At 39.5% G+C, this 22781-nt stretch overlaps 1 protein-coding gene across 10 annotated transcripts in view; it reads left to right on the forward strand.

The window, feature by feature from the left end:
• Positions 1 to 22781, forward strand: part of akt3a (v-akt murine thymoma viral oncogene homolog 3a) — a 416568-nt gene that overhangs the window by 147125 nt on the left and 246662 nt on the right. For 8 of the 10 annotated variants that reach the window (XM_069930899.1, XM_069930893.1, XM_069930900.1 and 5 more), the window contains one exon: positions 11349 to 11474. The exons of 1 other annotated variant lie outside the window; for it this stretch is intronic. In XM_069930899.1, coding sequence (XP_069787000.1) covers positions 11349 to 11474 — 126 coding nt within the window. Of the gene's footprint in view, positions 1 to 11348; positions 11475 to 11593; positions 11660 to 22781 lie in introns of all 10 variants that reach the window. One more of the 10 variants, XM_069930897.1, reaches the window with a different exon arrangement.

A 22781-nucleotide genomic window follows, 5' to 3' on the forward strand; every position in this document is an offset into this window, starting at 1 on the left:
TTCATACTGGCTTTATTCATTACACATATATCCATACTAGCTTTCTTCATCTCTCATATTTTTATATTAATTTTACTCATCTCTCACACTGATTGACTATTTTCTAGTCCTCACCAGTTGTAGGTGCACTGCAGGAGGGACTTGGGTGAAAAAAAAAATTGGTGTTACTATTGTTTAAACATTGAGAAAAGGATTGTCTAAATGTGGGCCTGCCAACTAACAATGGTGAGAAAATTGGAAGAAATTCTGAATTCATTGTTAGTTTACATAAGTGCAGATACTCCAACAGCAAAATCATCATAGATTTAAAGGAAAGTAAGCCTATCAAATTGATTTTTTTTAAAGAATATAAGGAGATATGTGGTTTACTTAAATTTTAACAAGGCATTTGACATGGCAGACTGATTTTTAAAAAAAAAAGCATATGTAGCAGTCCAGTGGTAGATAGATGTTGGATCCAAAAACATTTCATTGGTAAGAAGATGTGGATAAAAGTTATTTGATTCATTGGACAATGAAAATCTCTGTGCATTAGGATTTTGTAAGGAGCTGTGCTAAGTAAGTCTTTGCTTTTTTATCAGTTTTTTTCAATGCATGAACAATCATTCATTGACCCTGGTTAATGGTGAGGAAACATAACTATGGTCAGTATTGCAGAACCATTGACCCTGGTTGATGGTGACGAAACATAACTACGGTCAATATTGCAGAACCATTGCAGGACAAAAAGCAATAAATGGGATTCTGTCAGAGTAATGTTTAAGGAGGGCACAGAAAATGTATAATGTGAAGTTTAAAAACATTTCCCACATCACAGTTAGTTTTGTGGTTAGTGCAATATTATTATAGTGCCAGAGACATGGGTTCGAATCTGGCATTGTCAGTAAGGAGCTTCCATGTTCTTCCCACGTTTCGTTTCCTCCAGGTACTCCAGTTTCCTCCTACCCTTCAAAATGTATAGATTAATTGGGGTATTTTGGTGGCACGGGGTCATGGGCCAGAAGGACTTGTTACTGTGCTGTATGTCTAAATTTTAAAAGAATTGGGTAATCAGTTTAAGATCATGGAATAAATATTAAGCATAAATTCTTCAGTGCCAGGAACTGGAAAATGGATTAATCTAGTTAGCTTTTTTGGCTTGCACGTTTATGCTGATGTGGATTCTTTGTATATCATGAATGTCTATCTTCTTGATGAAGAATGCAGTAAAGCTTGTGTAATTTCACATGAAACTCAGGTGAAAAAGTAAGTATGTATAATTTGTGAGAGATTTTGGTATAGCTCATAATTAAAAAATTGCTATGATGCTACATTAAGGGAGGATGAGAAGGTTTATTTAGGCTATTTGTTTAAAAGGTCAAGGATCACACTTATTGTCAGAGTATATTCATGACATCGCGTACAACCCTTGAGATTCTTTTCCTGCGGGCCAGGCAGAATTTCTACTTGTCATTCTTTGGCTTGGCTTCGCGGACGAAGATTTATGGAGGGGGTAAAAAGTCCACGTCAGCTGCAGGCTCGTTTGTGGCTGACAAGTCCGATGCGGGACAGGCAGACACGATTGCAGCGGTTGCAGGGGAAAATTGGTTGGTTGGGGTTGGGTGTTGGGTTTTTCCTCCTTTGCCTTTTGTCAGTGAGGTGGGCTCTGCGGTCTTCTTCAAAGGAGGTTGCTGCCCGCCAAACTGTGAGGCGCCAAGATGCACGGTTTGAGGCGTTATCAGCCCACTGGCGGTGGTCAATGTGGCAGGCACCAAGAGATTTCTTTAGGCAGTCCTTGTACCTTTTCTTTGGTGCACCTCTGTCATGGTGGCCAGTGGAGAGCTCGCCATATAACACGATCTTGGGAAGGCGATGGTCCTCCATTCTGGAGACGTGACCCATCCAGCGCAGCTGGATCTTCAGCAGCGTGGACTCGATGCTGTCGACCTCTGCCATCTCGAGTACTTCGACGTTAGGGATGTAAGCGCTCCAATGGATGTTGAGGATGGAGTGGAGACAACGCTGGTGGAAGCGTTCTAGGAGCCGTAGGTGGTGCCGGTAGAGGACCCATGATTCGGAGCCGAACAGGAGTGTGGGTATGACAACGGCTCTGTATACGCTTATCTTTGTGAGGTTTTTCAGTTGGCTGCACCATTACTTGTCAGTAGTGCAAAAAAAACCCCTGTACTCAAGAAAAGATCTCTATACAAAAGAGAGAAATGTAAATGAGAACAAAGTGCAAACAAACTGCAATACAAGAAAATAAATATTCAATAATAAATGTGCAAATAGTCCTTAGAGATGATGATTGATTTTGTTGTTTAGGAATCAGAGGGTGGAGGGAGGGGTAGCAACTGTTTCTGAACTTGGTGGTGAGAGTCTTGTGACATTTCTACCTTTTTCCTGATGGCAGCTGTGAGAACAGAGCGTGACCTGAGTGGAATGGATCATTGATGATTACTGCTGCTCCCTGATGACAGCATTCCATGTGTATTGTTTTGATGGTGGGGAGAGTTTGGCCTGAGATGTACTGGGCTATGTCCACTACCTTTCTGCTCAGAGGTACTGGTGCCCTATACCAGGCAGTGATGTAGCCAGTCAGCACACTTTCCACTACACATCTGTAGAAGTATGCCAAGGTTTTCATGATCGAACCTCAACAACGCCTGAGGAAGGAGAAATAAAGTACATGCTTTCTTCACAATGACATTCATAAGCTAGGTTCAGGGATGTGTCTCCCAGGAATTTAGATTTTGTTGTAGCCGCGTACTATTGAAAGAGAACACGAAATCGCAAGCACGCACGCACACACACACAGACTTTTATACTTGCACTGTTCCCACCATGGCTCCCCTTGGCTGACGTCACAACGTAACAAAAGCGGGTTCCCATGTGCAATTACTTTCCTACATAACAATGCCTTTCTTCCCCGTGTGCTGTCCCTGTCTGTTGACTGCGTAGCAAGGCCAGCGCCATTTTGGGGTCGCTGCCCTTTAAGCTTCCTTTGCCATTCACCGCCATTTTGCTTGTTGGGGCCAGTGCCGCTGCGCGAGCTGCTGGCCTTTGGTTGCACTCACTGCCCGGAGTGCCAGCACGATCGATCAGCACGGTGGCAGGTTGCCACATGTTCACCCTTTCCACCTCTGACTTCCCCAATGATCACTGGATCGTATAGCTCTTATTTTCCCCTCCTGAAGTCCACAATCATATTGTTGTTAGTACACTATTCAGCCAAGTTTTCAATCTCCCTCCTGTAGGCTGACTCATCATTCCCTTTTTATACAACCCACTACTGTGGTATTGTCAGCAAATCTGTAGATGGTGTTATTGTTGTACCGAACCACACAGTCATGGGTGTAATGTGAGAGGAGCAGATTACAGATTTGGGATTTCTCCTTGCATTACTGTTCATATTGACTTCCAGGCCAAACATTTTGGCAGTTTCGGCAGGCTGCAACCTCCTTTGAAGAGGACCGCAGAGCCCACCTCACTGACAAAAGACAAAGGAGGAAAAACCCAACACCCAACCCCAACCAATCAATTTTCCCCTGCAACCGCTGCAACCGTGTCTGCCTGTCCCGCATCGGACTTGTCAGCCACAAACGAGCCTGCAGCTGACGTGGACATTTACCCCTCCATAAATCTTCGTCCGCGAAGCCAAGCCAAAGAAAGAAGAACTGTTCATATTATATTATATCTGGTTTCATGGAATTCATCTAATCATTTTTAACATTTCTCTGACATTTCAAAATCCAGCACCCAACCCCCGAAGAACATTTTAAATAGTGGAATTTTTTCAAGCATGTATGCAATAAATATATATGTAATAAAATACTATTTCCTAGACAAGAACATTTGAACACCTAATTGTGAGTGATGAGCTACATATGATAAATAAAAAGCAGATGAGCACAATTTCATTTCTGATTAAATTCGGAAAAAAAATTAGTAGTTGCCCACCTTAGTGCAGTTTACTCCAATGCATCTGTGTTTTGGGGTAGAATCTCAACTTTTGAATACATTTGATTCTGGTGTTCTGGTATTAGTTTGTCAGTCACCAGCAGCTTATACTCACTAGTAGCCTATTGTAAACATGCTTTGTCCTGTCTTCTCGTGAAAAACGTGGAAAGTTGATGAACCTGTACATGGATACAGGTCCTTTCACAAATAAATATTTTGAAAAGTATAGATTATTTAAAAAAATCTTAACACAAATTCACAACTTTAAAATATACACTGTCCAAGTTTACCTGAGTTACTGCTAGAAAGAATGAAGGAGACTTTTATTACAGCCCAGCCCCTCTGATCACAGCTGATGCGTAACTTGACTCCATTTACCTGCTGCAGTTCCATATTGCTCTGGTTTCTCCCCCCCCCCCACCAAATCTAAGAATTTTAAATCCAAGTTTTTAATTGACAACCTCAACAAATTTCTGGTAGAAGAGAGGTCTCGACTCTAGGGAGAACTTTATGGAGAACTTTAAGGAGTTTGTATATTCTCCCTGTGTCTCTGTGGGTTTTCCCTGGGGGGCTCCGGTTTCCTCTCACCGTCAAAATGTACTGGGGGCTACACTCAATTGAGTGTAATTAGGTGGCAGGGACTCGTGGCCTGTTACAGAACTGTATGTCTAAATTTTTTTAAAAAGTATTGCTGAATCTCTCAAGTCTTGATTTTAAACATGTAATTCTGGACTTCCTTCTCATGCTGTACTCCACCCATCATTCCCCCCACCCCCTTAAAAAAACTTCCATCAGAGGAAATGTTTAACTATTCTATCATATCATTTGTATCAACAACATGGGAGGTTTGAGTGTTATTTCTGTCATCGTTCCCATTAGTTACAAAAACAATTCATGTTGGTGCTTTTCCCCCCTCCACTGAAACTTGGTGGTTGTTTGCATAAATATTAATGATATTAAAAAAATCTGTGTTATCTCAGATTAACTTGGAAGTCTGATAGAAACTTGCACCAACTATAAGATTCCCAGCTGCAGGCATTTTAACACTATGTTTGAATCCCAGAGTCTCATTTAGCATAGACTCTTGCTCAAGCTAACAATAACCACAGGGTACAGGAACTGAATCACTGAGTACCATATGTCCCTTCCATTTGGGGAACTGAATACATCCCAGTTATTTTACTTGTGCCATCAAGCAGGTTACTGAAAAAAATCATGCTTGTATAAACCATATTAAACCCTATCTTTCAGTATGTGTACTTTCTTACAAATGATCATATACTACTTTCTTTTCTTTTCAGGAAATACTTTCGTACATTTGGCAGGTTTTCTGTACTTGGCATAGATTATTATCAGAAATGAAATGGTCCTTAGCTCACAGGCCACATGGCATATTCCATAAGTAGCCAAGAGGGAGAGCTATTGGACAATTTGCTCCCACACTTGCACAGGGATATTTTGAAATCTGCCACGAAGAGTTGAGCTAAAGACTTAAAGGATTTTAATTCTGTTGTTATATAACCATACAATCATGGAAACAGGCCATTTTGGCCCTTCTAGTCCACTTAGTTCACTAAGTCCTCTCCTCTAGTCACCACCTACCTGCACCCTGCCCGTAACCCTCCATTCCCCTCCCATCCATATACCTCTCCAATTTTTCCTTCAATGACAAAATGGACCCTCCGCCGGTACTTCTCCCAGAAGCTCGTTCCACACAGCCACCACTCTCTGAGTAAAGAAGTTCCCCCTCATATTAATTCTAATCTTTTGCCCCATAACTCTTAACTCATGACCTCTTGTTTCAATCTCTCCTACTCTCAATGGAAAAAGCCTATCCACATCAACTCCATCTATCCCTCTCATAATCTTAAATACTTGTATCAAATCCCTTCTCAACCTTCTATGCTCCAAAGAATAAAGACCTAATTTGCCCAATCTTTCTTAGTAATGTAGATTTTGAAACCCAGGTAACATTTTTGTAAATCTTCTCTGCACTCTTTCTACCTTGTTGACTTCCTTCCTATAATTCAGTGACAGAACTGCACACAATACTCTAAATTTGGCCTCACCAATGCCTTGAACAGTCTTAACATCACTTCCCAACTCCTGTATTCTATGCTTTGATTTATAAAGGCCAGCAAACTAAAAGCACAGTGATCCTAATGATCATGGCAGCAGTTAATGACTCTGATCCAGCATCTTTGCACTTTTCCTAGAAATTGAAGTCAAATTTTTGAATAACATGATGTAGAAACCAAGAAAAATAAAAGCAGGATGTTTGAGCTGGTTCTGCCATTTGGGTTGATCATGGTGAATCCTTGACTTCAATTTCATACTTCTACTCTTTTCCTATTCTACTTATTGATTTGTGTCTAAAAATCTCCAGTAAAATTCCAGTAATTTGCTATGTAATGATTCATAAATCCAGATGGTTTGGTATCTGGCTCAATAAGTAATGTTCCCTTCCCACTAGCCAGAGCCATGTTTCCTCCACTCCCTTTAAACATGCCTCATTACAGTATTATAATACTCTGTAACAACTTGAAAAATAATTCCATTTAAAATACGTTGGATATTAATACAAATGACATTTAATAGCTCAGAATATCTGCTGTCTGGCACCACCAATGTCTTAAGTGGGCTAGATTGTCAGGGTTTACTGTATCTCCTTTCTTTTTATGTTTGGCAACTTGGCCTCCACAGGATTCTCAAGTAGAGAATTCTACAGGTTCACCACTCATTGTGTGGGGCTGTTTCTCCTCATTTTGGTCCTCAGTGCCTTGTGCTGTATTCTGAGTCTGTGCATGTAATTCTAAACTCATTAACTGGCCACCATCTGCATCCCAGGGAAAATGTAATGCCAGCATACAACCTGTTGAGCATTGTTAAAATTTTATATATTTTAGTGAGATCTTCTAAACTCTAGTGAATTTAGCCTAGTTGACATAGTGGAGTGAAACAAGAAAGTCTGCAGATGTTGGTACGCGAAAGTGCTGGAGAAACTCAGGTGGTTCTGCAGTGACCAGAAGAGGCAGAGATGTATAACCAAAGTTTTGGGCCCGATCTCTTTGTAAAAGTATGAGCAAAAAGAAGGCAGGTGCCTAAATAAAAAGGTTAGGGGGAGGAGCACAGGCCAACGCCAAGGTACCAGAAATGGATGTGAATAGGAGGACAGTAGAGAAAAGCTGAGAATTGATTTACGGAGGGGAGTAGCTCTGAATTCAGAGCTGGAGAAAAGGAGATGGGGATAGGGAAAGAGAGAACGAGACAAGGGGTGGTGAGCCAAAGGAGATGAAGGAAAGTGAAAGGTGGGGGGTGGGGGAAGGGGGAGAGTTGGTCTAACAGTAGGAGGATGACATGGCTCTGGTGGGGTGGTAGGGGAATCCTGCCCCTCTGTCAGGGGGAAGAGATGACCAAGGCAGATATGCGGGAAATGGAGGCAATGCAGGTGAAGGCCGAATTGATGATAATGAAAGGGAAGCCACGTTTTTTGAGGAAAGCAAATATCTTGGATGAACTCGCATAGAAAGCATTGACCTGGGAACAGATGTGATGAAGATGGAGGAATTGTGAGAAGGGAGCAGATTCAGTCGCAACCCATTTCAGTTCCCTGCTCCATGCCCATACCAACATGTCTATCCACAGTCTCGTGCATTGCCAAACTGTGACCACCTGAAAATTGGAGAACAACACTCTCCAACTAGATTTCCTTCTTCCTTTCCATTCTGCCTTCCACAGGGTCCATTTCCTCTATGACTCCTTCGTCCACTTAACCCTTCCCACTAATTGCCCCCTCGGTACCTAACTCGATGACCACAGGAAATGCTATGCATGTGCCAACACTTCCTCCCTCACCACTATTTAGGGCCCAAGCAGTCCTTAGAAGTGAAATCTGCAGTGGTCATATCCTGTATTTGGTGCTCCCATCGAGACTATTTTAGAGAGTTTGGACACAGACTGTGAGATCACTTCATGGAACTCCTTTTCTCGATCTGCTTTAATGGCAGGGAGCTCCAAGTGACCATCATTTTTAATTCCTTGCCCCATTCCCATGCCAACAAATTTGACCATTATCGCATGCACTGCCAAACTGAGACCACCTCCAAATTGGAGAATTGAGGAACAATGACTTGTATTCTGTCTGGGCACCCTTCAGCCTGATGGCATTAACAGACACTTCTCTGGTTTCCTTTAGGGTCCTCCTCCCCCATCCCCCTTGACTTCTTTTCTCCAGCTCTACATTCACAGAGCTACCACTCATCCCCATCAAATCTCAGATTCTCTCTCTTGCCCTCCTATCCATGTCATGTTCTCCTATGTCCTCTTGGCTGTTGACCTGTGCTCCTCCTACTGCCCCTTCACTCCTGCCTCACCTTTTTATTCAGGCACATGCCTGCTTTTTGCTCATGCTTTGATGAAGGTCACTGGCCTGAAATGTTGGTTATATATCTTTGCCACCTTTGGATGCTGCAGGACCTGCTGAATTTCTCTAGCACTTCTGTGTATTAGTTGTCAATTCCTCCCTGTATAAAAATTTTGTTACACCTCCTCTCCTCCGCCCCAGCTTTGACCTGTTGAAAGTTTTTCTGCGTATGTATGTACAATGTACATGACAATAAGCTCATTATCATTGCACTTTCCGTATGGCGGACATTTTTTTTGTAAAACAATTTGCAAGAAAAGTTGACATGTAGTTTGCTTTTTTAAATTGCTTGTGTATCAGAAAATAATAAATAAATTTTGCATTTAGACATACAGCACAGTAACAGGTTCTTTCGGCCCATGCTGCCCAATTACACCCAATTAACCTACAACTCTGTATGATTTGAAGGAGGGTGGAAACCCATGCAGAAATGGGGACAACGTCTTAACTCCGGATTCTAATCTGGGTCACCGACGATGTAATAGCATTGCACCAGTTGCTACACTAACTATGGCACCCCTCTACATTAACCAACACCTTTAACCTATTTGATTCTCAACATTCTGCTTTCAAAAGATGATTGATGGCAGTATCTTTTGATGGAAATAGTTTGAATTATCTTTAGCGTTCTAATGTTTATGATTCATTAATTCAAAGAAAAGTGTGAGTTGCATAAAATGTTCAAGGTTCATTTTATTGTCAGTAAAAAATTTTCACACGTGAAGTACTTCATCTAATGTCTGCCCGAAGGCAAACAAAGAGTTGCCATGAACATTGCCTGGCACCTCTAACAAGAGGCAAAAGAGAAGCAAGAGACCCTTCAGAGAGTGAAGTACAAATGTCTGCAGACACTGTGATCGTAGTAAGGGCACAAATGCTAGAGGAACTCAGCAGGTCTTGCAGTATCCATAGGAGTTAAAGATGTGTAACTGATATTTCAGGCTTGAGCCCTTCAAGATAAGAGTAAAAAGCAGGCAGGCGCCTGAATTCAAAGATTGGAGAGAAATAAAAAATGGGCAGGGGTAGAAGCACAGATCAATAGGCAAAAGATGTTAATTGGATAGGATAGGAGGACAGGAGAGAGGATGGGGGAAGGGGGTGTTTAGCTCTGTGAATATAGAGCTGGGGGAAAGGATACTGAGGGATAGATGGTGGGGGGGGGGCCTAATAGAAACTGGAGAAATCAATGTTGGAGGGTGCCCACACGAAATAAGAAGTGTTCTACCTCCACTTTGCTGATTTCCACAGTCTGGCAGTACGTAAGACCATGGACAGATGTGTCTGCAAGGGAATGGGGCGGGGAATTGAAATGTGTGGCCTTTGAGAGATCCCTGCTATTGTGGCAGACAGAGCCGAGATGCTCAACGAAGTGATCTCCCAGTCTGCATCCAGTCTCTTCAATGTAAAGGAGACCACATTGGGAGCACTGGATGCAGAGTTACAAGTGGAAGAATTGTTTGTGGCCCCAAATGGTGGTGAGAGAGGAGGTGTAGGCACAGGAGACACAGAGGGAATGGTGTCTACAGAAGGCAGAGAGGAGAGGAGAAGGGAAGATGTGTCTGGTGGTAGGTGAGGACAAGCAGAATTGTGTCCGTCTGTGTGTGTCTGTGTGTCGGGGGGGGGGGGCGGGGGGTTTATGGTGTTAACTATGTTTTTTTGAAGGAGAACATTCTGGTATTGGAAGCCCTCAACCATGGTGCAAATGTGATGGAGATGGAGCATTTGCAGGGGAGGAGGTGTGGTCGAGGTAGCTGTGGAGTTGGGGGAATTTGTGGAAGATGTCTGTGAGAATTTGTCTCCCGAGACTTCAGAGACATTGTGTATTCGTGAATTCACCTCCAGCGCTCCCGCAGCCTCTTCAACTGCAAGTTCCAGACTGCAGCCTGTAAGAGTCTTTTGACTACAGGTAGCCTTTAGCTAAGTCCTTTAGCTGCTGAGACCTTCACTGGTCCACTGCCATGATCACTGTCCAATACTTCATCTTCTCAACATGGTGGGGGGTGTCCTGCTTGTTTCTGGTGTCCTGTGCCAGTTCGCTGCTCCCCCAGAATCTGCAACCTCCATTCAAGTTTCCTTTTTAAATAATGCACCTATCAAACATTAGAGAGGCCATAAATACAGGACCAAGCTTCTCAGCATCCAATAGGACCTTAGTTCATGATCCTTCCATGCACAGGATTAAGTTTGTTTGTCCTTCAGTATATATTCCTGCATCCTGGAACTTGCCATTTGGCAGCATTCATTTATGGATATGTCATGTTACAGTGGTAGACCAACAAGTTTCTGTCAGACTTAACCAGCAGCCGTTGATGTTTTTCTCAGAATGTGGTCCTGGGAAAACAGCCTGAAGGTCAGAGAGACTTTTAATATTCAGCCTTTGGGATAAATCTAGATAAGGACCATTGCATTTTTTCTAGACCTTGGCAAATGCACACTCCAGAAAGAGATGGACAATTATCTCATCCGTGCTGCACCCATCTTTTTTATTTATAATTTTTTATTTAATACTTAACCGTGAACCATGTCAATAACAATATTCATCATTAAAATATACACAGTGACATTTTCATTTTTCCCCCCCTTCCTCCCACCACAACACAATTTCTTTTTTTCCCCCTTTTGTTCTTTTATTGTTTATTTATTTTTCTTCTTTCTTTTTATTTTTGCTTTATGTGCTGCACCCATCTTGAGGGCAGCATGCTTTGGCAGTGAATGAAGAATGGGTAGTGGCAAGTTTGACTTGAATAGAATGCTGTGTGGCAACAAGGCCAGATTATATTTTTCGACAGCCCTTGTATGTAATTTGATTTTTGTGCACTCCTTGTTGGAGCCAGATACAAAAGGTGGCTGTAAGGAGTAATCATTGTTACAAACTGTAACTGCTTGATGATAAACTTGAACTTGAAAAGGAAGTTGGACATAGTACTCGACTTGTCGGTATTAATATCCACTCAGTTGCTAAGTATCTTTTATTTTTTTTTGGTAGGGGAATATATCAAAAATTGGAGACCAAGGTACTTTCTATTGAAGACTGATGGATCCTTCATAGGGTATAAGGAGAAGCCTCAAGATGCAGATCTACCGTACCCTTTGAATAATTTCTCAGTGGCAAGTAAGTCTTGAACACTTTTCAGTTCTCTGGAGAGTTGCAGTATTATCTTCGTGTGTGATTTATTTAATCAAATAAGATATTGTTTTTTTAACACCCCTTAATTTGTATTAATTTAACAGAGAGTGGGGTCAGCATGGAAAAATTGGGTCAAAGAGCCTGTTTCTGTGCTTTATACCTGTAAATCTGTAAGTTCAAAGTTTCTGAAGGTATTTTCATTGAACAAAGTGTTTCACTGTTCTTGTCATAAAATGCATGAAATAAGAAGGCAAGTCTCAAGGGAAGATGTTTGTCAGACTAAATGTAAACTATAGAATATAGTTTTTTGAACATGAAGGATTATAATTTTTAAAAATAATAAACAAAAATTGCTATTTGCTAAATAGTAATTTGATATTTCCAAAGTCAAATGTTTAATTTCATCATGTTTTTAATTGATCTTTGTTTATTCAATTTGCATGAAATTCAGTTTGCATACACTTTGTGTCCTTTGATTTTACTCTTGAATATTCTGCTATTGTTATTGGATTATTTCTTCAGTTATAGCTACTAAAAATGGTCAATCTGATGATGTGTATTAAAAAACTCCAGAAACAGTGAAAAGTTCAGGTCAAAGGTCATTAGAATTGGGAAGGATTCTAAGATGATGGGAGGTGGTTGGGGTGGGGGTTATGAGTGAATGGGAGCAGTTAGAGAGTGTAAACGTGAGAGAAATTGTGAAATTCAGAGCAGGAAGATGTGCCTGACAGGTCAGGCTGGGCATGACCTTTATTCCTGGAGGTAGGAAAATGACAAAGAGAGGAGGGAAAGAGAATACGTTGAACCAATGTCATTAATGGACAGCTGATACAGGTACTCATCAAATTACCTGAAGTTGTAGAACTCAATATCAAGTCCAGAAGGCTTCAAAGTGCCCAAATAGAAGATGGGGTACTGCTCCTTTGGCTTTGGTTGCTGTAACAGTATAGGTTTAAGTGGGATGGAGAATTAAAGAGACAGGTAACAGGAAGCTTGAGGTTGCCTGGGGGTTGAGCTTAAGTGTTCCACAGAGTGATCACTCATTCAATGTTTGGATTCTCAAATGTGGAAGAAACCACATTGTGAATATTGAATGCAGTACACTATTCTTAAAGTAGAAAGAATTGTTGCTTTAACTGAGAAGACAGTTTGGATTCTTTGGTTGAGGAAGGGGAAAAGGTAAAAGGACTGGTTGAGGAAGGGGGAAAGGTGAAAGGACAAGTGTTATATTGCCTGTATATGCAAAAATAATGTGTCAAAATGAGGAAAATGGTTGTGGGGAATAGACAGGAGGACCAGCATGTTTTGAAGGGAAAGATGTTGCAAAATACTGGAAGGGAAAAATAGATAAGGTGCACCTGGTGATGAAATATTTTGGTGGTGTAAATTGTGGAGATTTTGGATCTAAAATTGGTTTAATGATAGAAGACAGAAGATAGTGGGAGAAGGATGATTTTCTGATTGAATGTCTTTGATCAGCAGTATGCCATGGGGATTGGTGCTCGGACATTTACTGTTTGTGATGGAAATTGACTTCCAGTAGTTCGATGTGAATGGAGGAAGAACGATTTTTAGGTTTGTGGAAGACAAAGTTTGGTAGTGCTTTGGATAGCAAGGAAAGTTATCCAAGGCCAGACAGGATATAGATGGAAAATTGGGTGATTCATTGTTAAATAGAATTTAATTCCGACAAGTGCAAGGAGATGCATTTTGGAAGTCGGATAGGGCATATGGTAGGGTACTTGTGAATGTTGATGAACAAAAATATCTAGGGATTTAAATCCAGAGTACTTTTAAAGTTGCAACACAGGTGGATCGGATGAAGGTTGAACTACAGAATATGAAAAGTTATGTACAACTTTACAAAACACTGCTTGGTCCACAAATGGAGTATTTTGCCACCCTATTGGAAAAATGCTCCTTCGAAACAAGCCAGCAATCCAATTTCTCCCCTTAACTAAATTCCAACAATCCAGGCTGGCTTGTTTTAATTGGAGCGGAGGAGACTGCAGGGTTAACCTGATAGAAGTAAACAAGATTCAGAGGAATAGCTAGAGGAAATGGTGAAAACATTTTTTCCCCATTTTAGGAGTCTCTGATTGGCTAGCCATCATGCTTCTTAAAATGTGATAGTCATGAATGAGCATTGGTGTTGAGGTAAAAGGATCAGCAATGATCTTGTTGAATGTTGGATCAGGTGCGAAGAGCTGAACAATGTTGATTTTTTTTGTTTCAATAGGTTGTTCATAACTTTATTGCTTGCTCTGAACTCTATGCCTGTCCGAATACCATATGCTTTTTTAAAAAAATAGTTTGTGTACCTGCTTGAATGACATAAAATCTCTCTTTGAATTACATGAAATTTACTCTTCCACGTGTTCCCACCCAGTCCATCAGCTTTTCCATATCTGCTTTCCTCTTCAAAGGTGAAATTTTTGAGAATTTGCATGTTCCTGTCAGGATTAAAGGCAAAGTTATCAGGCATAAGGAAATTGAGGATTAGGTTTTGAATAAAAGAGAGGTGTATAGCAGGTATAGGCAACATAGAGCAAATGAGGTACTTGAGGAGTATAAAAAATGCAAGAAAACCCTCAAGAAAGAAATCATAAAAGTTAAATGAAGATGTGAGGTTGCTTTGGCAAACAATGTGAAGGAAAATCCTAAGGGTTTCTACAGGTATATTAAGAGCAAAAGGATGGTTAAGGACAAAATTAGTCCCCTTGAGGATCAGAGTGCAGCTTTGTATAGAGCCAAAAGAGATGGGGAAGATCTTGAATGTTTTTTTTTCAGTTACTTGGGTAACTGGCACAGAGTCGATGAAAACCAGCAGTGAAGTCATGGATCCTATACAGATTAAAGAGGAGGAAGTGCTTGCTGTCTTAAAGTAAATAAGGATGGATAAATCCCCAGAGCCTGACAAGGTATTCCCTTGGACCTTGAGGGAGGCTAGTGTAGAAATTGCAGGGGCCATTGGCAGAAATATTTAAAATGTTTATAAATGGCTCCAAAGGTAACCCTGGAAATTATAGGCCAGTGAGCCGGAGGTCAGTAGCAGGTAAATCATTCAAAACAGTTCTAAGAGATCAGATATACAATTAGTTGGATAGCCATGGACTGATTAAGGATAGTCAACATAGCTTTGTCCATAGTAGGTTATGTTTAACCAATCTTGCAGTTTTTTTCGAGGTGATTACCACCAAAATTAATGAAGGAAAGGCTATGGATGTTGTCTACGTGGACTTTAATAAGGTCTTTGACAAGGTCCCACATGGGAGGTTAGCCAGGAAGGTTCATATGCTCAGTATTCATGGTGAAGTAGTAAAGTGGATTCGACAATGGCTCAATGGGAGAAGAAGTGGTGAATGATTGCTTCTCAGACTAGAAGCCTGTGACTAGTGATGTGCCTCAGGGATCGGTGCAACTATTTTCTTGCCAAACTACGATAACACAAAACTCTTGCAAAGTTTGTTAGTAATGATACAAGACAAGGAATATTATCCAACAAGAGAATCATCATTCAATAATGTTGTAGAATAAGGGCTGGAGGTGCCTTTTTATGGATGCTAGGCTTTGCTTTGTAGGATGCATTGGCCTGCAAGTCCTGTCATATCTGACTCTTTCAGCTTCACTCAGAATTGCCTCTGCTGCTAAGATAGCTTTCTATTGGTTGTATCTGGATTATTGGTCTCAGGCTCCAGCCCTTAGGGCAGGTCCATCATCACTCGATGCATCATGACATCATTGGTAAAGGGTAGAATAGTCCTAACCCCAGGGATGGCTCCTTGCAAGTGTGAAAAGAGTGTCCAGATAAGAGTGGTCAAATGTGAAAAGCCAAACCCCGATTCCTATCCAAGGACACTGAACGGCCAATTTAGCGGGATGCAAGTGCAAAAGAGGCTATAGATTGACAACTGATAGAAATAGAGAAACAAAGTTTCCAGAAACTATAGAATTCCACAGATTCTCAAAGGCTGGTGATTGTCCAGAGAAAAGGAAAGGCGCTGTTCTGGGGAAGCTCTGGGAAAGACTGGGTATCCTGGCCCTAATGCCACCCATGTAGCATGGGCAAACAAAAACTTTCATCCCCAAGGACTTGAGAACCTGCAAGTATGTTTTTGTCTCCAGTGGAGCACACCAGGCACGGTTACAATGATCATATGAAGGACTGTATAGGGTGATCAGGCACAATGGGTTAATATGCATGCTGGAAATAGGTGGGAAAGAAGAGAGATTCACCATTGACCGCCTCAAACCAGCACATCTGGACGCAAACCAGCACACCTGGATGCAAACCAACCGGTCGGTCAACACACAGCCACCATGTCTCATGGGCACAAGCAAAGGCAGACCACAACCTGCATCGCTGGTTCTGGGGGTTGGGGGAGTCATATAGTGGCCCGCTATCTGGCAAGCGAACTGGCACTCAAAATGGCGGACTAACATGGTGAACATGGAAAGCCCGTGCACACTAATGGCCTGCACGAATGGCCTGACGAACTAGGAGCCTGTACAGCGGGAACTACGGCCAATCAAAGGCCAGCTCACCAGTGATGCCCGCAACGGCAGGAAAATCAAATCCATTGGTGGGAAGCTGGGACTATAAAAGGTCTGGGGAGATCACTAAATCAGTCTTGACTTTACTTACACCCGTGTGTGTTGTTCTTCTCTCACTCTACAGTAGTCAGCAAATAAATTAATTTCTATTCCTCCTGGTTAACCCTAAATCCCTTAATATCTTGATCTCAATGAATTATTTCTGTAAGAGGTTCTAAAGCTAAAATTAATAGAGCTGGAGATAGCAGGCCTCTATGTCTACTAGATCTTGAGAACTGAAAAGACATAGAAATTTGTTCATTAGTCATCACTTTAGCTTTCAGCTCATTGTACAATGCCTTGATCCAATGGTAAAAATTTAATCTCGTCCAAATTTTTCCAGCACTTAAAATTTAAAAAATCCCATTCCCGTCTGTCAAATGCTTTTTTTGCATCTAATGCCACAGCGACACTCAGATCACCTCTCTTTTGTGCCAAATTAATTATACTAATCAGCCTACTTACATGATCAGCAGATTGTCTCTTTTTCACAAAGCTTGTTTGGTCCATATTTATCAATTTTGGCAAAAATTTTGCCAATCTATTTACCAAGGCTTTGGTAATGATCTTATAATCTGAATTTAATTTCTATAAGATGACAGTTTCAACTGGTCCATATCTTTTTTTGGTATCATAGTAATAATTACCATTGAAAATGTTTCTGGGAGAGTATGTATTTCAGATGCCTGATCTAACACTTCCATAAAAGGAGGAATCAACAACTCTTTAAATTCTTTATAAAATTCAGGAGGGAAACCATCTTTTCCTGGAGATTTGTTACTTTGCATTAAACTCATCGCTTCTCTAACCTCATCCTGAGTAAAGGGAGCATTTCGTTCTACCTGTTCTTCCAAATTTAATCTTGGAAGTCTTATTTGTGATAAGAAATCTTCTATTTTCTTAACATCTCCTTGAGATTCTGATTGATATAATTTAGAGTAAAGTTGTCTAAAAGCCTCTTTAATTTCTTGAGGTTTATAACTAGTCACATTTGTATCTGTTTTTATTGCATTAATTGTTCTTGAGTCCTGTTCTGCTTTCAACTGCTAATAAAGAACTTTTTTGGGCTCTTTCACCCAATTCATAATAATTCTGTTCTTATCACCTTTTCCATTCTATATGTTTGTAATGTATTATGTTCATTTTTTTTAATAATAAGTTGTCTATACTTATCTTCAGACTCCTGTGGTGACCTGCAACTTTGCTGTGACGAACCGGCCCTGCTGGTTACGCGCGGTCAGCGGGGCAGTCACAGCGAAGATGATGCCATACACTGTGTGCTTGCGTTGGCGTGACGCAAACAGCAGGGCAGCTGTGCAGTCCGACTGCCAAGCTTTTAAGCGAGCACACAGTTTAAATAAACACTCTGCTGCGAAACTCAAGCCAACAACCTGTGTCTCCAGTCTGTTCACCAACTTTCGCACAGCACACTGCAGTGGTGACTTGAGTGGAGGAGAACTGGGGGACACAGAATGGCTGGGAAATCCATGAGCAGGCGAACATAACGGTTGTCACTGGTCTGCACTGCGGCCATTTGTGTGGCTTGTTCACCGGTGGTGCCTCGGGCACTGTTTTAGATGTTTGTGCATGGACCAGGCATTTGCCTTGCAGGTCGACCAACAATGAATGTGCCCTGAGGAAGTCTGTAATGTTGTGTGCTGCGCAAGAGCAGGTGAACAGACTGGAGACGCAGGCTGTTGGCTCGAGTTTCACAGCAGAGTGTTTATTTAAACTTTCAGGTCTTTTTCTAAGTGATTTGTTTTTCCAACTTTTCCACCTCTTTTGCAATATTCCTTTTTAATCTTAGAAGTATAACTTATAATTTGTTCTCTTAAATATGCTTTCTAAGTATCCCATATAATAAATTTATCATCAGTTGAATTGCAGTTGATCTTGAAGAATATTTGGGAGGGCGTGGCAAGATGGCGTAGAGTTTAGACGTATAATCTCGACCTCTCTGGCCAGACTTTTAAGTTCCCGTTTTTTAACCCTTTGTTTTCAAGTTTAAACTTTTAAAATTTTAGTTTAAAGTATTAAGGAACTATTATGGCCATTAATGGTAAAAAGATTAAACCTCAAGTGCAGAAGAAGTTACATTTTCGAAATGTTGAAGATTTGGGGCCTAGACGACTTGATATAGCTTCAGGCTTAATCTCTTCAGTGTCTAAATCTCAAAGACTGCCTGTGGGAGCTGAAAAAAAAATGTCTACTACTCACCAAGTGAAGGATGGCGCTGGAATTACCCGTTCTCTGGAAGAAGGTGCGTGTTCCCAAGAAGTGGATCCTGATTTGGAAAGCTTTTCGATTTCAACGGAGGGAGTACGCAGGAAGACGACTCCATTGTGGGAAATGCATCAGGAAGCATTTCAACCTGAAGATATCGCTTTCCTTCGTGAATTTGTGAAAAAACAACGAGATGCGGGGGGAGACCAATGGCGACCCCCCTGAGGAAGTCGGGGTGCCGTCACTGGGAGTCCAGTCCCGCAGTAAAAATTTTAAAATGCCTTCTGTTGAGTTGCAGCAGGAGCTGCAGTTACCTTGTTCTGCCACTACATCAGAGAGAGCAGGGCTGAGCTTTTCTGATCTACAGTGTATGCAGCTAAATGCAGTTATTCAGCCTCTAATGAATGAGATGGTTCAAATGATAAGTTCAGAATTTAATATAGTTAAAGCACATGTGGATGAATCTTATGAAGAATTTAAAAAGTTTCAGACTGCTTTTTCGGACTGTAAACAACAAGTGGCTTCAGAATTGGGAGAACACGAGAAGGAGTTAGAGAGGAAAATAGACTACTTGGAGAATCAAAGCAGAAGGAATAATATGAAAATCGTTGGTTTGCCAGAAGGTATAGAAGGACAAGATCCTCTTCGTTTCTTTAAAGACTGGATCCCACAAGTATTAGGGCACGAATTTTTTTCTGGAGGATTGGTACTGGGAAGATCCCATAGAGCTCTAAGAAGAACACCCTCAGCTGGTCAACCACCGAGACCGGTAATAATTTGATGTTTGAATTATTTGGACAGAGAAGCAATACTTCGACTACCAGTGCAAAATGCGAGTCAACGACAAACTCCGTTATTGATTCAGAATAGCAGAGTTTTTTAAAATCCTGATTTGAGTCGAGGTCATTCAACGTTGACGTCGATTTAATCCAGTTAAAGAAGTTTTGTGGCATAAAGGTTATAAGTCTACTTTTCGCTACCAAGCAGTGCTGAAGGTGTTTTATGGAGACTATCAATTTCGGTTTTTTGAGAATGATCGTGAAGCAATGATTTTTGCTGATTCATTGCCACATATAAGAGGACAAAGACGTAGTCCACCATTGTCTCCTAAAGAAAAATCTGGTTGTTCTGGAAACAGAAGAAATGGCAGAAATAGGAAAAATGGGAATGGAAAGAGTCCAACTTCTTCTGAAATGGGATCTTCGAGAATGGAATCTCTTGGATGAAAATAAGAATTTTCTTTTTCTCACTCGTTTCTTTTGTTATTATGATATTTTGATGTTATTGATTGTTTGGCTGGGGAGGGAGAGATTTGCTCTAAGTTCTTTACTAGTCATCAGCCACTGATGGATGACCCACACCCAGTTTTTGTTTAGGGATTACTATCTTTTGGTAGTTTTTTTTTGGGGGGGGATTTTCTTTTTTCTTTAATTTTTTTTATTTTCAATTTAGTTATTTTTTAATTTGTGATTTTTTTTCCTATTGGAGGGCCTATATACGTTGATTTGAGTTTTCAAAAAAAGGTGTTATTGGTATTTAGTAATAATAGTAGATATGTCGAAGTTGAGGTTTGCTACTTTAAATGTTTGAGGATTAAACAGTCCGATTAAGCGTAAGTGAGTCTTGGCGTATATTAAGAAAATGAAAATTGATATTGCTTTTTTACAAGAAAAACATTTGAATGTGAAGGAAAGTATGAATTTAAAGAGGGACTGGGTTGGGCATGTATACTCTTCTTCATTTAATTCTAGGGCTAAAGGCGTAGCAATCTTGATACATAAAAAATTATCTTTTGAATTACAATCAATGGAGGAAAAGGCAGGATGTATTCTTAAATTGAATTGTAAGATTTTTAGTGAATTTTGGAGTTTACTTAATATTTATACCCCAAATGTAGATGATGAACTATTTATTTCTGATGCATTTTTATATCTGGGTCAGGCTAATGATAATGTTTTAGTTGTTGGTGATTTTAATTGTGTTTTGGAACCTTTATTAGATAAATCTCCGAAGAAAGTTAAGAAATCTAAGATGGGAGTTCAGGTTCAAGGGTTGATGAAAGGTCTTAATTTAGTAGATATTTGGAGACGTCTTAATCCGACAGAGAAAGATTTCTCCTTTTATTCATCTAGACATGAATCAAGGATTGACTTCTTTTTAGTTTTGGCACACTTACGAAAATACAACAAGCGGAATATAAATTAGGGTGATTTCAGATCATTCTTTGTTATATTTTACATATGCAACTTCTGAGAAAATTCTAGTGGCCTATCGTTGGAGGTTTAATACAATGTTGTTAAAAAATATGGAATTCATTAATTTTTTGAAATACCAAATTAATTTTTTGAAAGAAAATTCTAATTCTGTTCAAAGTAAGTTTGTATTATGGGATGCTATGAAAGCTTATTTGAGAGGACAAATAATTAGTTATACTTCTAAAATAAAAAAGAATCGATTAAATCAGAGTCTTGAATTAGAGAAACAGATTGATGAGTTAGAAAAGAAATTCCAGAAAGATGCTACAGAGGATCAGAAAATAGAATAATCTAGGTTGAAATTGGAATATAATACTTTGCAATCTTATCAATTTGAATGTGTGATTAATAGGACTAAACAACAGTATTATGAATGGGGAGAGAAAGCACATAAGGTATTGGCATGGCAATTAAAGAAAGAACAGATTTTGAGGACTATTAATGCTGTTGGACGGAATTCTCTTATTACTTATAAACCTCATGAATTTTGTTCATTATATAAAAAGTTATATACATCTGAAGGAAAACAAGAAACTGGATCGATTGATCTTTTTTAATCACAGTTGAATTTACCGATATTAGAGGATGCAGATATAGAGGAGTTAGAAGAACCATTTACTGATTCAGAAATTAAAATGGCTATGATGGAAATGCCGAATGGTAAATCGCCTGGTGATGATGGATTTTCGGTTGAATTTTATAAAATTTTTTATGATGATTTATCTGCAGTGTTTGGGAATGTATTACGTCAAGTTGGAGAACATTATGAATTACCTGAGTCTTGTTCTAGTGCTTTAATTACAGTAATCCCAAAAAAAGATAGAGATCCTTTGAAAGTATCTTCATATAGACCAATTTCGTTGTTAAATGTACATTATAAAATAATAGCTAAAATATAGCAAATAGATTGGCTAAATTTTTACCTAAGTTGATTCATATGGATCAAACAGGTTTTATAAAGAATAGATAAGCTTCAGATAATATTTTGCACGTGATTAGTTTGATTAATAGATTTCGACAATCTTCAGATCACCCGATGGTGATATCTTTAGATGCAGAAAAAGCATTTGATAGAGTTGAATGGAATTTTTTGTTTAAAGTTTTGGAGAAATTTAAGTTTGGTCCTTTATTGGTTGGATTAGGGCTCTATATAGTAAACCAGTAGCTAGAGTATTGATGGATGGTTTGATTTCGGAACCTTTTAAATTGACTCGATCAACTCGTCAAGGTTGTCCTTTATCACCAGCTTTGTTTGCGTTAGTAATTGGACCTTTAGCACAGCTGATAAGACAAAATACACAGATACAAGGTATGAAAGTTTTAGACGAGGAGTATAAAATTAATTTATTTGCTGATGATGTATTTAACAAACTCAGCTCAGCTACTTTTGCACTTGAAGGAGTGTTTAATACAATATGGATGTCTTTCTGGATATAAAGTTAATTGGCAAAAAAGTGAAATATTACCGGTAAGTGAAGGAGATTATTCAGTTTATAAGAATATTATTAATTTGAAATGGACAGATCGAATTAAATATTTGGGTATAATTTTGAATGTTAATTATCAATCTTTATATAAATTAAATTATGTTCTGTTAATTTAAAAAATTAAAACTGATTTGATTAAATGGAAAGATTTACCTATTAATTTATTGGGTCGGATAAATACAATTAAGATGAATATTTTTCCGCGTATACAATATTTGTTTCAGTCTATTCCGTATTTACTTGATAATATTTTTTTTCAAGACTTGAATAAAATGGTTAGGGAGTTTTTATGGAGAGATAAATTTTCGAGAGTAGCTTTGAATAAATTAACTTGGAAATATGAGTTAGGGGGATAACGTTTACCACATTTTCAAAATTATTATGAAGCAGCCCAACTTAAATTTCTGAATTTGAAATACATCAATTTTTGTTTAGATGGAATATAAATTTGTTACAACAATATTATGTGCCTATACTAAAACATTTAATGAAGTTATGGATAAAGAAAAATAAAATGATAGGCTTTAGGGGTAAATTATCGGCTTTGACTCCATTGTATAATAATCAACTTATTTCTTTTTCAATACATAATCGAAGTTTATTGCATTGGAGATTTAAAGGTGTGAAAAATTTGGGAGATTGTTTTAAAGAGGGTAAATTTTTATCTTTTAATCAGATGAGGGACAGCTTTGGTATTGATAAGAACTCTTTGTTTCTCTATTATCAAATTCGAT

The sequence above is a fragment of the Narcine bancroftii genome, chromosome 4, assembly GCF_036971445.1.
Source record: "Narcine bancroftii isolate sNarBan1 chromosome 4, sNarBan1.hap1, whole genome shotgun sequence".
Lineage (NCBI taxonomy): Eukaryota > Metazoa > Chordata > Chondrichthyes > Torpediniformes > Narcinidae > Narcine > Narcine bancroftii.